Below are 16,566 nucleotides of genomic sequence, written 5' to 3' on the forward strand. Positions count from 1 at the left end.
ACCTGATGCGAAGAGCTGACTCATTTGAAAAGACCCTGATGCTGGGAAAGATTGAGGGCAGGAGGAGAAGGGGACGACAGAGGATGAGATGGTTGGATGGTATCACTAACTCAATGGACATGGGTTTGGGTGGACTCTGGGAGTTGGTGATGGACAGGGAGGCCTGGCATGCTGTGGTTCGTGGCTTCGCAGTCAGACATGACTGAGCGACTGAACTGAACTGAACTGAACTGAACACTGAATTTGATTCTGTATTAGTGTGTATAGTTGCTTCAGTCATGTCCAACTCTGTAGCCTGCTAGGCTCCTCTGTCCATGGGATTCTCCAGGCAATAATACTGTAGTGGGTTGACATGCTCTCCTCCAGGGAATCTTCCTCACCCAGGGATCGAACCCATGTCTCTCACATCTCCTGCATTGGCGGGTGGGTTCTTTACCACTAGTGCAACCTGGGAAGTCCAAATTTGATTACATATGCAGTATTATTTGTTGTTAATATTCTTAGTTTGTGCCTATTCACTGGGAAACACAAAGTGTGTTATTTTTGAGGGGGAGCTGTTTTGTTGTAATTTAGAGCAATTGTTGATTTGCTTCCTTGACTTTGAGTTTATAAAGTTCTTCCCCATTCAGACATGTGAAAAGTACTTCTGTTTTCTTCTTGCTTATTATTTTATTTCAGTTTTACATTGATCTCTTTGATTTATAGTAAATTCAAGTATATTTTGATAAGTAACATAAGGTGAGAATATAATTTTTTCAAGTAGTTTTCCTAGTACCATTTATTGCATAATCTTTCCTTTCCCTAGTGATTTGTGATGTGTTCCTTGTCAGGTATTAAGTAATCATCTCTACTCTGATAAGAATGTTTTACTGAGTTTAAAACCAGTAAAGATGACATTTTTAATGTAGTTAAAGCCTTGTTCATTAGTTATACATAGTTCACTATTAATGTTTTTTTTAATTTACTTAATGAAATAATTTTATCACTAACTTATTTCCTCTTTATATCTGAATCAAAGTGAACTGGGTATTTGGAAAAATTATGATTATTCATTTCATTGAGACCACTCCATTTACAAATGACCCAGCTTCTTGGCATTATACATAATAGGCACTTATTTCACTTTTAAGACCTTTTTCTCTTTCTGTTTATGTTTTTTAGAGGTTGTTATCTCATATAGTTTCCACATCCAGATTTGATATAAAAGAAGTTGGTCTTTTTAATCAAGTTCTTGGGTATGCACCCACAGACTACTATCCTGGTTTACTTAAAAATGTGAGTATTTTTAATTTATTAGCATTGAAATTTTCATTGCTTAATGTACCATCTGCAAAAAAGGTAAATGGAAATATTTCACTCCTCTAGGAGAGATGTTTAACTTTTCTATGTTTATCTCTTCTTACCTTGGGTGGACTTATGGCCATGTAAGGAAAAAATGTGAGATGAGAGATTATGAGAAGAAGAAGGAAACCAGGAGAGGTTATTCTAAATCAACCAACCTCTCTGTCCCTTAACACATCTCATTTATTCTCTCAAAGATTTCTAGGAGAAGAGACTTCCTTAACCAATATAAACACAGTCTTTTACTGTTGGACAAATTTCATATTTAAAAATAACCTGATGGGAATTTTATGTTAAGGCAAAATATTCAATAAATAACAACCTTCTATATATTTACATCTTAGTATTAAAGCTGTGATTTCTTCTGCCTTAAATTTTAGCCAAATTCAAGGAACAATTTATGGTCTTAGCACAGCTCTTTTAAAAAATGTTTCAGATTTTAATGTTTGAATACTGTTCTAGTCTTTTGGAAGCTGTATACATGAACAGCATTTTTAAAAATTAATAAGTTAAGAAAGAAAAAAGTAAACTAACTCTAACATGGTTTTATTTTTAATAGATTTGGTTTTAATTTGGGGGAAATTAATGACTTGTCTAGCCTTCATTTGCTTAAATATTTAGGAATACAGAGTAACAGACATTAAACATAAAATCCAGATTATTAGTAAATGTGATTTGGCACTGCTTTCTTTTTGTTTTGAAAAAGTAAGGCAAGGAGAGGATTGGTGGGGGAAGAGAGTGGGGAATCTCAACGGAAATATCACTCACACCAAGAAAAATAGAACTGATGTAATCCTGTTTGCAGCGTGAGTTAACCTGCAACTGATTTTGTTTTACAGATGGTTTTATCATTAGTGTCTGAACTCCGAGAGAATCATCTTAATGGATTTAACAGTCAAAGACGGTAGGTGTTAAACTAAACATCCCCCTTCTCAAGTTTCAAAATGTATCAGTTTGTTATGAAAGAAAAGTTTTATAATTCTTAGGAAATGCATGTTCATAATTATGATTATATTCTATGTAGAGAGATTATTTTCAGGGGGATACATGGCAAATTGGCAATTTTTATAGATTTTCTTTTTTTAATCACTATTCTCTCAACTCTCAGGTCATTAAGTAGATCAAACAGTGTCTCTTGGGTACCAGCTGAGTAAAACTGATACCCACATCTGCAGCATGCAACAGAAAGGAAAGAATGCATGGCTCAGTGTGAGGCTGTATCATTCACACACACAGTTACACAATCAAAATCATTTACACGGCAGCAGATATTTGGTGTGCACAAATAACCTATTTTAAGAAACACAATATACCAAAATCTAGAGTAACCAAATCAAATAGATTCAGACAAATTAAAATGCAATTAATCACATTACAAAACATTTCTTCACTAAATAAAAGAATTCAAAGTTGTTTTTATTGGTGAGCATTTTTATTTTTAACAAATCATTAGGAGAATCTGGGACCAAAGAAATTTGTGATTTTTTTTTTTAATAAAGCTGTTGCCAATTAAAGCTCTGTCCGAAATGGTGTTTGCCCTCAGTCTTTAGGAACCATTTGTATTTAACCCCTTAAAGTAAAATATAAAACTCTTAGATGAAAACACTGGAGAAAATCTTCATGACATTAGATTTGGCAGGGATTTTTTTTAATACGACACCAAAATCATAAGAAACAAAGCAGAAGTAGATAAACTGGATTTCATTACAATTAATACAATACCTGGTAAGTGAGATATATCATTCAGTTGGGAATAATATATCTAATAAAGGGTTAATATCCTGACTATAAAAAAACCTTCTAAAAACAACAACAAAGCTCAATTCAAAAATGGGTAAGAGACTTTATTAGGGACTTTATTAGAGACTTTATTAGTTGTACAAAGATGTACAACTGTCCAATAAGCATATAAAACGATGCTTAAAATTACTAATTATTATGGAAATTCAAATTAAAGTCACAGTGGGATACTACAACACGCCTAAGTAGAATGGCTATAATTTTAAAAATAACAAACAGAATGGAAAATGACCTTTTGGCAAGGAGGTGGAGAAAGTAGAACCCTCACACAGTGCTGATGAGAATGTAAGTGGTAAAGCTCTAGTAGAAAACAGTATGGCAGTTCCTCAGAGAGTTCAGCATCGACTTTCCATAAGGCCTAGCAATTACTGTAACTGCTTTGGTGAGTAGTATGGTGGTTTACTACAAAGTTAAACATACCCTTACCATTGAACCCAACAGTTTCACTCAAGTATTAAGTAATGACAAACAAAAATGTAGGTATTCACAAATATTTCTATATAAATATTCATAGCTGCTTTATTTGCAGTAGTTCAGAAACAGAAACAATCCAGAGGACCATCTTCAAATGAACACAAAAATAAATAAAAGATTATGTTACCATTGTTTAAAAAAATAAAAGGACAAGTCATACATTCTGAGGAAGTATTTTCAAATCATACGTCTGATAAAGAGCTCATACCCAGAATATACAAAGAAGTCAGTAATAGGAAGACAGATAACTCAGTTAAAAAACTGGTAAAAGATGGGAATGTATATCACTGAAAATATATATACATATACAAATGGCTAATAAGCACACAGATGCTTGTATGTGAATGTGCATACTGGCATTATTCATAATAGACCAAAACAGAAGCAACCCAAATATCTATCAACTAATGGATGGATAAAATATGCTTTGTCCATACAATAGAATGCTATTCCTTAGTGAAAAAGGAACAGTCTTCTGATTCATGCTACAGTATGTGTTAACATCAAAAACATGCTTGGACTTCCCAGGTGGTGCAGTGGATAAGAATCCGCCTGCCAATGCAGAGGACACGGGTTCTATCCCTGGTCCAGGAAGGTTCCACATGCTTTGGAGCAACTAAGCCTGTGTGCCACAGCTGCTGAAATCTGTGTGCTCTGGGGCCCACAATGAAGAGTAGCCCACACTACCCGCAACTAGAGAAAGCCCACATGCACCAATGAAAACCCAGTGCAGCCGTAAATAAATAAATTATTAAAAACAAAACAAAACATTGTGCTTAATCCAATCATGAAAGGCTACATACTGTGTGGTTCCATATTTGTAGAATGTCCAGAATAGGTAAATCATATTATAGAGACTGAAAATAGATTATTTGTTGCCTGGGAGGGCAGAGGGATTTCCTGCAAATGAGCACAAAAGATCTTGAGTTGATGGGAATGTCCTAAAAGTGGATGATGATGATAGTGGTTATCCAAGTCAACAATTTGTTAAAAATCTTTTGAACTCTACATTTCAAACAGGTACATTTTGTGGTGTATAAAGTACACCTTAAAAAATAAGATGAAGTGCCCATAGGGTGTGTGGAAAGCACTTACCATTATTTATACATCAGGTAAAGACTTTGATTTAGCCTTGAGGTGAATGTTGAATAATGGATCTTTGAAGTAATAGAATTAAAAATTACTGAAGGGGATTTAAAAAGTCAGTAGGATGCAATGTGTGTTTACATTCTACACCAAACTCCCACTATAGGTAAAGTTGATGATTTCTTAAAATTCAGTAAGAATAAATAAAAGCAATAACAAGAAGCTATTAAATAAATAGAAAAGAACAGCCAGATTTAGAAGGTATTTGCAGTTTATAAAACAAAGGATTAGTGTGCAAACTATAGAAATGCTTCCTGCAAAAAAATCATAAGGCAAACACTCCATTATAGAAATGGACAAGATATATAAGCAGGCCATTACTGAAAGAAGAAAACTGAATAAATAATAAACATTAAAAAAATTCGTAAGGAGTGATGTCAGCAAGATAGCAGAATAGGAAGCATTAGTCTTATTCCCCCACAGAAGCATTAACTTAATAGTTGTGTTTGATCCAAAGAGCCTTTGTAAGAAATTCAGAAATCAATTATGAAGTACCGCTGGCAAGCTCAAAACCAAGCATAACCATATTGAAACATGTAAGAAAGCCATTTCATATCAACCACAGTAGCCCCTCCCCTAAGCTTTTCAGGCTTGGGGGGATTGGAAGGAAAAAAATGTAGCTTGAAGCTTCTCCCTTGGGAAAGAAAGAATGGAATGTGTCCAATGTTCTAACTTTTGGGAGACTACCTGAGGAACTGCCATCTGTCTTTCCTAACTCTGACCACTGACAGGAAATCAGCATGCTTTTAGTGGCTGGAGACCATGGAGAGTTAAACAGTGCCAACAGAGAGCTGGCAGTGCCACAGACAGAGGCTGGCTCAGGTTAACATGATCAGGACAAAGTACCCAACTCACAATTTCTCTTTTAGGGTGGGGGCTAGGGAGAAGTGTAGAATGTACGTATCATGTTTCAGCTTTTAAAGGGGCTGCTGCTGCTAAGTCCCTTCAGTTGCGCCGGACTCTGTGCGACCCCATAGACGGCAGCCCACCAGGCTCCGCTGTCCCTGGGACTCTCCAGGCAAGAACACTGTAGTGGACTGCCATTTCCTTCTCCAATGCATGAAAGTGAAAAGTGAAAGTGAAGTCGCTCAGTCGTGTCTGACTCTTAGTGACCCCATGGATTGCAGCCCACCAAGCTCCGCTGTCCATGGGACTCTCCAGGCCAGAGTACTGGAGTGGGTTGCCATTGCCATCTCCTTTAAAGGGGCTACCTTGGTCTACCTTAGAGATTAGTTTCTGTCTCCCCTGACTTGAGGCAGTAAGGGAAGGAGTATACTTTGGATGCCTGAGGGGCTGCAGATAACAAAAGAGCTTAGTGGCTTGTTCTGTCATCAGAGAACCTGTGGTACCACAGATAAACACTAGAGGGAGAAAGAGATAAGAAACTCTTGAAAAAGAAACTGTCAGAGCTCTCTAATTGGGAAATTTTGTGCAAAAACATAGAAGATGCATCCCCAGAAAATGTTTGAAGGCCCCCCAGGTTCTCTAGACAGATTGATTAAAAATCTTCCCCTGTACAGAACCAGTCCATAAAGACCAGGAGAGGTGACTCTTCAAATTCAAAATACGCAACAAAAAAATAAGGCACACAAAGAAACAGGAAAACATGGCCCAATCAAAGGAATAAAAGGAATCTCTACAAACCTACCTTAAAGAAATGGAAGTCTATGAATTAGCTGGTTATTCAAAATGATCATTCTAAAAAACTTCAACGCACTGCAATAGAATACAGATAACAACTAAACAAAATTTTAACTAATGATGCATGAACAAAATGGGACTGCCTGATCAAGCTACTGGAAGACATGCTTTTTTTAATTATTAAATTAGGAAAATGTAAAGAAAAATGAATAAATAGAAGTTAAGCCTAAGAACTAATGGGACACCATGAAGGGCACCAGTTATACACATTGTGAGAGTGCCAGAAGAAGAAGGAAAAAAGCAAAGAGCTTATCATGCTGAGGAAGGAACTGGACATCCAAATTAAAGAAAAGGCCCATCTGAGAAATGGTATAATCAAACTGTCAAAAGTCAAAGACAGGAGGTTGGAGGGGCAAAAAAGTCGAAGAAAGAGAATATTGACAACAGTAAGAAAAAACAAGTCATCACATTCAAGGAAACTCACATAAACATTATTAGTACATCATTCTGTAGAAACATTAAGTCCAGAAGGCAGTGGGATGATATATTCAAAGTGCTAAAAATAAAAACCTACCAACTGAGATGATTATATTCTGCCAGCTGTCCTTGGCATGAAAGAGAAATTAAGACCTTCTCAGATGAACAAAAGCTGAAGGAGTTCATCACCACTAAACTTCCTATAAGAATTGTTAAAGGGAGTTTTTCAAGTTGAAAACAAAGGAACTCTAGATAGCAACACAAGACCATCCCAACATACAAAATTCTCTGGTAAAGTAAATATATAAACAAATATAAAATTGTGTAATACTGTAATAGTGGTACACAATTAAACCTAAAATATAAAAATCATTAAAAAGTGGTAACTGTAAAACCATGTTTATGGATAAAAAGTACCACACAATGGAACTTATGACATTGAAAACATAAAACACAGTGAGAAGATACAAAGAAGTAAAGATTTTTTTCCTACAACTGAAGTTGTCAGTTTAAAATAGATAGTACTCAGCCACAAAAAAGAGCAAAGTTTTGCCACTTACAACAATATGAATGGACCTGGAGGGTATTGTGCTAAGTGAAATAAGTCAGACAGAGAAATACAAATATTTGTATGATATCACTTATATGTGGAATCTAAATAATAAGACAAACTAGTAGGTATAACAAAAAGGAAACAGACTCACAGATATAGAGAACAAACTAGTAGTTACTAGTGAGGAGAAGGAAGATAGGGAGAGGCAAGCTAAGGGTAGGGATTAAGAGTTACTAGCTATTATGTATAAAATAAATAAGCTACAACCTAAAGGGATAGGATAGGGGGTGGGAGGGAAGTTCATGAGCTAGAGATTATATGTATACTTATGGCTGATTTACACTGTTGTAAGGCAGAAACCAGCACAACATTGTAAAGCAATTATCCTCTATTTAAAAATAAATTTTAAAAAAGCTGTAAGGATATATTATACAACACAGAGGATATAGCCAGTATTTTATAGTAACTGTAAATGGAGTCTAACTTTTAAAAATTGTGTACACCTGAAACTTATATGATATTATACATCAGTTATATCCCAATTTAAGAAAAGTTAAAAAGATAAAAAATAAATTGCTGTAACTATAAGATAGTTATTAATGTTATCCCCATGGTAACAACACAGAGAATACCTATAGAAGTTGCATAAATGAAAATGAAAAGGAAATCAAAGCATATCCCTACCAAAAAAATTTTTTTCAGCTATGCAAAGGAAGGCAGCAAGTGGGAAGAATAGGGACAGAATAACCACAAGACATACAGAAAATGGTGAAATGACAGTAGTGAGTGCTTCTCCATTAGTACAGTAAGTCCCCTACTTGTGAATGAGTTCTGTTCTGAGAGTGTGTTCATAAATCTAGTTTGTTCCTAAGGCCAAGAGAGTTAGCCAACCAACACTATAATATGTTTCATACAAGTAATTCGTAAAAAACAAAATATAAAGGAAACATTTTTAATCTTATAGCAGAGTGCCTTGAAAAGTACAGTAGTACAGTGCAATAGCTGGTGTACAGGGGCTGGCATTGAGTAAACAGGCAAGAAGAGTTACTGACTGGATAGGGAGAGGAGGCTGGGAGATGGTAAAAGTTCATCAGCAATAGGAGATGGAGGGCAAGCCGCAATTTCACTCATGCCAGACATTGATGGCACAGGTTCTGGTTCCTTGCTAGATTCAATTCTATCTACCCTGTTGAAAAAATGACCCAATGATGTCTAAGTAGCAGCTCTTTTTTTCTCATCCCAGATGACACAGAATGACATAGAATACACTGGGCTACATTTGGGTCCTGTGCCTCAAAAGCTAACAGTGCCCCCTAAAATAAAGAAAATCCGCTTGCCACTTCCTGTCATGAATCTCTTTGGTTCTTCAGGTACATCTTCATTTTGTCTATCTTCATCCTTTCTCTGGTCCTCCAGTTCCACCTGGTCTTCGTTAGTAAGCTCCTTGTGTTGCACAACAATAGTACTCTACAGCAAAGTACACAAAAGCACAACCCCTTGTAAAGGATGCGTGAATGTGACAGTCTATGCCAGGCATGTGAACTAACATGATTAAATATGTGAACGCACATTCATACCTTCAGAAATTCACAACTCAAAAGCTCATATGTAGGGGGACTTACTGTAATTACTTTAAATGTAAAAGCATTAAACTCTCCAATCAAAAAACATAGAGTGACTAATTGGCTTAAGGCCAACTATATGCTGTCTACAGGAAACTCATTTTAGATGTAAGGATATATATAAAAGCTGAAAGTGAAAGCATGAAAAAAGGTATTCCATGCAAATGGTAGCCACAAGAGAGCAGGGATGGCCATAGTTTTATTAGACAAAGTCAAAAACTGTTTCAAGAGACAAAGAAAGACATTATATAATGGTAGAGGGGATCAGTTCTCTCAGAAGATAAAACATTTTCAAATATATCTGCACCTAACAGTAAAGCACCAAAGTGTATGAAGCAAATATTGATTGAAGGGAAAACTAGAAAGTAGCACAGTAATAATAGGAAATTTCAATGCCCCATTTTCAGTAATGTATAGATCAACCAGACCAAAGGTCAATAAAGAAACAGAGGATTTGAAAAACATCAAAGATGAATAGGACCTTATAGTTATATTTAGAATACTCTATAATAGCAGAATGTACATTCTTCTCAAGCACACACAGAAATTCTCCAGGGTAGATCATATATCAGGCCACAAAACAAGTTCTAACAAATTTAAGATTGAAATCATACCAAATATCTTTTCTAACCATGACAGTACGCAACTAAAAATCGATAATAGGAAAATTGGGAAATTCACAAATATGTACAAATTAAACAATATACTATTGAACAATTAATATATCAGAGAAGACATCACAAGGGAAATTGAAGAATATCTTGAGACAAATGAAAACAAAAACACAGTATACCAAAAATTAGAAGATGTAGGAAAAGCAGTACTAAGAGGGATATATATAGCGATAAATGCCTTCGTTAAAAAAGAAGAAATACCTCTAATCAGTAATCTAACTTTATACCTCAAGGAGCTAGTAAAAGAATATACTAAACCCAAGGATTCAGAAAGAATGAAAAAAAATAAAGATTATAATAGAGATAAACTAGAGAATAGAAAAACAGATAAAAGGTTTGGTTTTTTTAAAGATCAACAATATTGACAACCCCTTAGCTAGACTAACAAAAACAGAATATTCAAATAATAAATACCAGAAATGAAAGAGGAGATGTTACAACTGATGCCGTAAAAACAGTAAGGATCATAAGACAGATTATAGACCTTTATACACCAACAAATTGAATAACCTAAAAGAAATGGATAAATTTTTATTGATATACTAAATTATAAATTTAAAAATCTGGATAAATCTATACTAGTAAGGAGATAGAATCAGTAATCAAAATCCTCCCCAACAAAGAGAAGTCTTAGACCAGATAACTACACTGGAGAATGCTACTAAATATTTTTAAAATAATTAATACTAATCTTTCTCAAACTCTTTCAAAAAATTAAAGAGATGCTACCTATGCTATTAAAATGTCCTCTAGACACTGACACATCTGATACATTCCTTATTTGCTCTCTAGAATGATATTTTCTATGAGGGATTTTTTTTTTTTCCTTTTTAGAAAGAATTCTAGACTTCAACAGAAATGTCTTGTGGATATTTTTCTGAAAGTATTAAAATTTAGAGAAATTCTGTCTCTTGGGTTAGGTTCAATTATTCTTACCAGAAAGCTGAATTTAAAAAGGAATTTGATGCCCAACATACTTTTTTAGTCTCTTTATGAGTTTTGCAAATCCTGCCTTTAAGACCTAAAACCAGAAAGTTTGGTTCTACCACCAGAAAAGAACCTGGGTCCCTGAAAGCTTGTGTGAGACTCAGAATTCTTAAGTCTACAATTCTCTAGTGAATTCTGCCAAGTGTGTTCTCTTGTCTTGAGTAGAAACTGATTTTGTGAAATTAGGTAGTGGAATGGCATCATGATATTTGAGAGAGCTGCCAAACAGGCTGGAGCCATTATAGTTGTTACTGTCATAAGTTATTTATAATAATTAAAATATGTATCACAATAATATGTTTTTCCTACTATGTGTCTGAAGTTATCTATATATTTTTAAGATTTAAAAATTTAAAAAAAATTGAATTTGAATATAGCATTGTGGGCAAGCTACTTTCTGGTACATTTGAATGCAGATATTCATTCTTATTATTTATGAAACTTGGGTTTTATCATTACTTTCCTTCTGCTAATATGGCTTCAAATGTTAAAGCAACCAAAAGACTCTTAACTTAAATCCCTTATAAACAGTGCTACACTGCTTTTTTCTGGGGTTTGTTTTTTTATAGAGGGTTTCTATACTTTCTTTCTTCTTGCCACTTGAATGTTTGAAGTTCATTTCAAAACAGTTCTAAAGCCTATAGAAAATATAGAAATTAATAACTTCAGTGCATAAATTGTCAGTGGAACAAAAGGAAAAAAAATAAGAAAACCTATTTGGAATTTCCTTTTGCATTATTTTTAGAGGTCTGATAAATGATCTTGTCATAGTGCTTTAAATAGAGTTTCACTTGCCACCAACTAAAATCAACAATCTAATGACAGAATGTTTAAAATCTCTCTTGTTCTTTGCTATAAACTGTCTAGAAGGAGCAACATTCTGGACTTTCTGAGCATCATCAGTTTAGCTTGTATTTCTGTGGTTTGCTACAGATGGTTTGGAAAGTGCAGTACACCCACATGGGAAGGATATCTCTAGCAGTGTATGGTTACCATTGATTCTTCTGCAGTTGAATTCTTGTGCAAAAATCGTTTGGAAGTGCTGCTCTGGCAATCAGTCAAGACCTAATGCTTAGTATAATCCAGTCTGGAAAATATTGCATAAGTCTGGTTGAAGTTAAATCTCTACACTCCAGTAAAAGAAGGCTGTGAGCACTTTGGAAGATTGTCATTTGGTCTGTCTGCATTTTGGTAGAATCAAGAGCTACCTCCGTTTATCTGAGACGTTAGAATTTTTCAGGAAAATTATCTTGGACTTTTTCCAGCCTAATTAGGAGATATAATCTGCAGCCTGTAAGTGTCAATTCTTGATAAATGCCCTTGGTGCTGAGGTCATCTTTTTTACCCACTCAGTGACCAGTAATAGTCTCTGACTCTCCTCCTTTTTTTTTAAGATAATGAGAGAAAAGTTGTACTTAAAGGTCTTTTAGAGAAGAGAACTGATTGGTCAAGGCTATAGAGACAAGAGCATCATGTACTCCTCCTGTATTTCAGAATTCTGGATTTATTATGAGTGCATGTAATGCTCAGGCATATTTTACAATTTCTCAAACTTTCATAGAGCCTTTTTTCTATACAAAATATTCTGCTAGATGCTGTGCAAAATATGCACACACAAAAAGCAGCCTACATCACGCACAAACACAATAGCTTTCTCTTCTCTTATCCCACCCAGTAAGCTCATATATTCCAAGAATTTAAGGTATTTACAACTCAAGGTAAATAATGTCTTTTTGTTAACAACGTAGATTATAGACTCAAAAACACACGAATTAATTTTAGGTCTAAAACAACCTGGATGGTGAGTTAGAGAAAGATGATAGAGCACTGTGGAAGATAAATGCTGTTGAGAGACCTCAGCCATTTAGAAAAGTGGTAAAGAACAAGAAGTGAGTTTTAGAATGGGTGAATATTTAAGGAGAAAAGACAAACTGTTCACAATGAGAAGATATCATCGTGTTATTGTTGTTCGGTTGGAAAATCATCTCCGACTGTTGGCAACTCCATGGACTGCAGCACGCCAGACTCCTCTCCTCTTCTATCTCCTAGAGTTTACTGAAATTCATTTCCATTGAGTCAATGATGCTATCTCATCATCTGCTGCCCCTTTCTCCTTTTCTCTTCAATTTTTCACAGCACTGGGGTCTTTTCCAGTGAGTCAGCTCTTCAAATCAGGTGGCTAAAGTATTGAAGCTTCAGCTTTAGCATCAGTCCTTCCAATGAATATTCAGGATTGATTCCCATAAGGATTAACTGGTTTGATCTTGCAATCCAAGGGAATCTCAAGAGTCTTCTCCAGCACAGTTTGAAAGCATCAGTTCTTCAGTGCTCAGCCTTCTTTATAATCTAACTGTCACATCTGTATATGACTACTGGAAAAACCATAGCTTTGACTAAATGGACCTTTATTGGCAATGTGATGTCTCTGCTTTTTAATATGCTGTCTAGGTTAATCATAGTTTTCTTCCAAGGAACAAGTGCCTTTTAATTTCATGGCTGCAGTCACTGTCTGCAGTGATTTTAGAGCCCAAGAAAATCTGTCACTGTTTCCACTTTTTCCCAGTCTATTTGCCATGAAGTGATGGGACTGGATGCCATGACCTTAGTCTTTTGAATGTTGAGTTTTAAGCCAGCTTTTTCACTCTCCTCTTTCACCCTCATCAAAAGGCTCTTTAGTTCCTCTTTGCTTTCTGCCATTAGAATAATGTCATCTGCATATCTGAAGTTGTTGATAATTCTCTTGGCAATCTTGATTCCAGTTTGTGATTCATCCAGCCTGGTATTTTGCATGATGTACTCTGCATAGAAGTTAAATAAGCAAGGTGACAGTATGGAATCTTCTCATACTTTCCCAATTTTGAACCAATCTGTTATTCCATGTCTAGTTCGAAATGTTGCTTGACCTGCATATAGGTTTCTCAGGAGGTAAAGTAAGGTGATCTGGTATTTCCATTTCTTTATGGATTTTCCACAGTTTGTTGGGATTCACACAGTCAAAGGCTTTAGTGTAGTCAATGAAGCAGAAGTGGATGTTTTTCTGGAACTCCCTTGCTTTCTCCATGATCCAGCAAATGTTGGCAGTTTGATCTCTTGTTCTTCTGCCTGTTTGAAACCAAGCTTGTACATCTGGAAGTTTTTGATCATGTACTGCTGAAGCCTTGCTTGAAGGATTTTGAGCATAAAGTTGTTAGCATGTGAAATGAGTGATTGACCATGATTGTATAATGGTTAGTACTCGTGTGTTGTGAAATGAGCAAAACTGTACTGTAGTTTGAACATTCTTTGGCATTGCCTTTTTGGGATTGGAATGAATATTGGCCTTTTCCAGTCCTGTTGCCTTTCCTGAGTTTTCCAAATTTGCTGACATTATCGAGTGCAGCACTTTAACAGCATTGTCTTTTAGGATTTTAAGTAGCTCAGCTGGAATTCCATCACTTCCGCTAGCTTTGTTTGTGGTAGTGCACCCTAAGACCTGCTTGACTTCACACACCAAGATGTCTGGCTGTAGGTGAGTGAGCACACCATCGTGGTTATTTGGGTCATTAAGATCATTTTGCACAGTTCTGTATGTTCTTACCACCTCTTCATCTCTTCTGCATCTATTAGGTCCTTACAGTTTCTGTCCTTTATTGTACCCATCTTTGCATGAAATAGTCCTTTGATATCTCCCAGTATTCTTGAAGAGATATCTAATCATTCTCATTCTATTGTTTTCTTCTATTTCTTTGCATTGTTTATTTAAGAAGGCCTTCTTATCTCCCCTTGCTATTCTTTAGACCACTGCATTCAGTTGGATGTATCTTTCCGTTTCTCCCTTGCCTTTCACGTCTCTTCTTTCTTCAGCTATTTGTAAAGCCTCCCCAGACAACCACTTTGTCTTCTTATGTTTCTTTATCTTTGGGATAGTTTTGGTCACCACCCCTTGCACAGTATTACAAACCTCCATCCACAGTTCTTCAGGCACTCTGTTTACCGAGTCTAATCTCTCAAATCTGTGCATCAACTTCACTGTTAATCATAAAGGATTTGATTTTAGGTCATACGTGAATGGCCTAGTGGTTTTCCCTACTTTTTTCAATTTAAGTCTGAATCTTACAATAAGGAGCTCATGATCTGAGCCACAGTCAGCTCCAGGTCTTGTTTTTGCTGACTGTATAGAGCTTCTTCATCTTTGGCTGCAAAGAACATAATCAATCTGATTTCAGTATTGACCATCTGGTGACATCCGGGTGTAGAGTCGTCTCTTGGGTTGTTGGAAAAGGGTGCTTACTATGACCAGCGTGTTCTTTTGACAAAACTGTTAGCCTTTGCCCTGCTTCATTTTGTACTCCAAAGTCAAACTTGTCTGTTATTCCCAGTATCTATTGACTTTTGCACTCCAATCCCCTATGATGAAAAGGGCATCTTTTTTTTGGTGTTAGATCCAGAAGATCTTTTAGGTTTATAGAACCAGTGAACTTCAGCTTCTTCAGTGTCAGTGGTTGGGGCATAGAATTGGACTACTATGATGTTGAATGGTTTGCCTTGGAAACGAACTGAGATCCTTCTGTCATTTTTGAGATTGCACCCAAGTACTGCATTTCAGGCTCTTTTGTTGACTTTTTTTTTTTAATCATTGTGTAGTTAGACAAAAAATTGTCTCTATGAGAATTTTGCTGTTATCAAGTAAATAATAGAGCTAAACTAATAATTTATAAGAAATTAATAACAATGTAAACCTTATATGCAATTATATTTTCTTAAAGCATTCAGTTTATTGCTAGAGATTGATATCTAATTCTGGAGACTTCTGTTAAAGAGTAAAGCAGTGTTTCTCAAACTTTAGTGTGTAGAAGATTACCCTGGAAAAATGTAAAGAGATTCCTTGGCCTCACTTCTAGGGATGCTGCTGCTGCTGATTTCTAGACCTGTACTTTGAGTACCTCTGACGTAGAAGACTTGGAAAAATCCTGAAGATTAATGTGCATAACCTATGACGAGTAGGAACTCTCATGATTTAGCCAGAAGATTAACATGAAAATGTAATGTAAAAAATGAAATCAAGTGATGAACTAAGCACCTGAATATCCTAGCATTTACTTTATACTCCCAACTTCTATAATTTTAACAATTAAATACATAATACCATGAGAACAAGAGGGGGCTTTTGATGACCCTCAAATTATGAGAAAGGCTTAAAGTGGTAGATAGAGGCATATTTTTAAGGTAAATATCACATCCCAAAAAGCTTGTAAGAGCATTTTTTTTAGAGTGGATTCAAGAAATAGGAGGGTAGATGGCAGTCAACAAGATAGTAGTACTTGTTAGTACTGCAGTAATAGCAGCCAGCTGGCTAGTCCCTTATCCACTCCTCCTCATCCACTAGCCCCAGAATAGAGACAATGGTGTCCTGTTTCCAATGAATAGGAGGGAGAGGAGACTTTGAAGGAGAATAAGTATCAAATGGCTATCAACTCCTAGCAGTTTAGGAGGTCCTCTAATGCCCAGAATGCAATATATTGGCAACCCCAGCCAGCACCACATCCCTGCCTCTGCCCCCTAGCACTGGAGGTCAACTACACTGAACAGAGCATTCGTGCAGAGACTAATGTGGAATCCCAAATTCCAGAAAGAACAAGCGAAAATCACCAGATATTCATGAAAAATGGACACCATAAGGGAAAATGAACCAAATGTAACAAACAGAAAATGCAAATATGCCGATATATACATTTACAAGGATAAGTGATTGGGTTTTTATCTTATTATAATAATAAGATAATTATAAGTATAATATAATTATAAATATAATTATATTATATAAATATTATAATTATAAGATAATAATTATCTTATTATTCCTTAATCAGCC

At 35.6% G+C, this 16,566-nt stretch overlaps 1 protein-coding gene across 3 annotated transcripts in view; it reads left to right on the forward strand.

Moving 5' to 3' along the window:
* FANCC (FA complementation group C) overlaps nt 1-16,566 on the forward strand; it is a 323,090-nt gene that overhangs the window by 223,083 nt on the left and 83,441 nt on the right. For all 3 annotated transcript variants that reach the window (XM_069575745.1, XM_069575746.1, XM_069575747.1), the window contains 2 exons: nt 1,162-1,275; nt 2,181-2,245. In XM_069575745.1, the coding sequence (XP_069431846.1) occupies nt 1,162-1,275; nt 2,181-2,245 (179 nt within the window). The remainder of the gene's footprint in view (nt 1-1,161; nt 1,276-2,180; nt 2,246-16,566) is intronic.

Source organism: Ovis canadensis, chromosome 2, assembly GCF_042477335.2.
Source record: "Ovis canadensis isolate MfBH-ARS-UI-01 breed Bighorn chromosome 2, ARS-UI_OviCan_v2, whole genome shotgun sequence".
Classification (NCBI taxonomy): domain Eukaryota; kingdom Metazoa; phylum Chordata; class Mammalia; order Artiodactyla; family Bovidae; genus Ovis; species Ovis canadensis.